This window comes from Otolemur garnettii, unplaced genomic scaffold (genome assembly GCF_000181295.1).
Source record: "Otolemur garnettii isolate 467f Iridium unplaced genomic scaffold, OtoGar3 scaffold00018, whole genome shotgun sequence".
In the NCBI taxonomy this organism is placed as follows: domain Eukaryota; kingdom Metazoa; phylum Chordata; class Mammalia; order Primates; family Galagidae; genus Otolemur; species Otolemur garnettii.
In genome coordinates this window covers 22,950,144-22,951,375 of record NW_003852413.1, presented here as the reverse complement: position 1 = coordinate 22,951,375, position 1,232 = coordinate 22,950,144, and the positions used below count along the sequence as shown (strand labels likewise).

Sequence of the window (1,232 nt, the reverse complement as noted above, 5' to 3'; positions counted from 1 at the left end):
CAGCAGACTGGACGGCAACAGCTGGACACACAGCAACTAGGGCGGCAGCAGCTGGGCTGGCAGCACACAGACTGGCAGCACTGGGGCCTGCAGCAGCTGGACACACAGCAGCTGGGGCGGCAGCAGGTGGTCCTGCAGCAGGTGGTCTGGCAGCAGCTAGGTTGGCAGCAGGTCTCCTGGCCACAGCCCTGGTCAGAGCAGATGGAGCCACAACAGGAGCTGACCATGGTGTCAGAGAATGGAGTTCTGGGTGGGTTTCTAGGAGAATGAGGTTCTGGAGTTTGAAGTCTCCCTAGGCCTCAGCCTCTTATATACTGCCCTATTTTCCTGTTGCCAACACATTTTCCTTGTTTGTGTTTACTGAATAGCCAAGTAACCATCAGATTACATAATTATATTTGCCCATTTAATGGCTTACATTTGTTGGGAACACAATTTTCTTGTCTAGATGTAATAGGTTCTCTCCCACCTGCCTTTCCTCCTGATTCACACTTTGATGGCATCTCCTAGACCACATTTCCTTCCTCTCCCTCTGCAGAGGGCTCTCATGGGACCCTCCTCATGTGGAGTCCCATTTCTTGCTTCCCCTCCCCTACCGGGATGGGGTTGGTTAGTCATCCTCCTTGGTATGCATTTCTTCCAGTGACCCTGGGAGGAAAACTTACCTGCTTAGTGGGCACCTGGCCTGGGACAAGGGGAAAAGGGCCTGTTCTGTGACTTGAGTTTGAGCAAAGAGGAAGGAGAGAGCTCTATGTGTGTGACCTTGATGGCCTCTAGACTGATGCAGTGGCTTTCCCTAGATGTTTCAAACTTTGGGTTGTGTTCTATGTCCTGAAACCCTGGCAGGCAACTTCCCTACATAGATGGAGTAACTACAAGATATTCACTTTCTTCTGTTACTGCTTTGCTGACTTGTACACTTTTCACATGTCTCTATCGCTGTTCACTTAGTGTCTGGAAGACATAACTTCTTTTTTTTTTTGAGACAGAGCCTCAAGCTATCCCCTTGGGTAGAGTGCCATGGCATCACAGCTCACAGCAACATCCAACTCCTGGGCTCAAGCGAGTTTCCTGCCTCAGCCTCCCAAGTAGCTGAGACCACAGGCACCCGCCACAATGCCCAGTTATTTTTTGGTTGCAGCTGTCATTGTTGTTTTTGGTGGGCCTGGGCTGGATTTGAACCCGCCACCTTAGGTGTATGTGGCTGGCACCTTAGCCACTTGAGCCACAGG

General features: G+C 51.0%; 1 protein-coding gene across 2 annotated transcripts in view; it reads right to left on the bottom strand.

Annotated features, from left to right (window-relative positions):
* The window catches only part of LOC100943429 (keratin-associated protein 4-12), a 561-nt gene extending 334 nt beyond the window's left edge, over nucleotides 1-227 (bottom strand). For both annotated transcript variants that reach the window (XM_012802965.1, XM_012802966.1), the window contains exon 1: nucleotides 9-227. In XM_012802965.1, the coding sequence (XP_012658419.1) occupies nucleotides 9-227 (219 nt within the window). The remainder of the gene's footprint in view (nucleotides 1-8) is intronic.
* Between the last annotated feature and the right edge of the window lie 1,005 nt (nucleotides 228-1,232).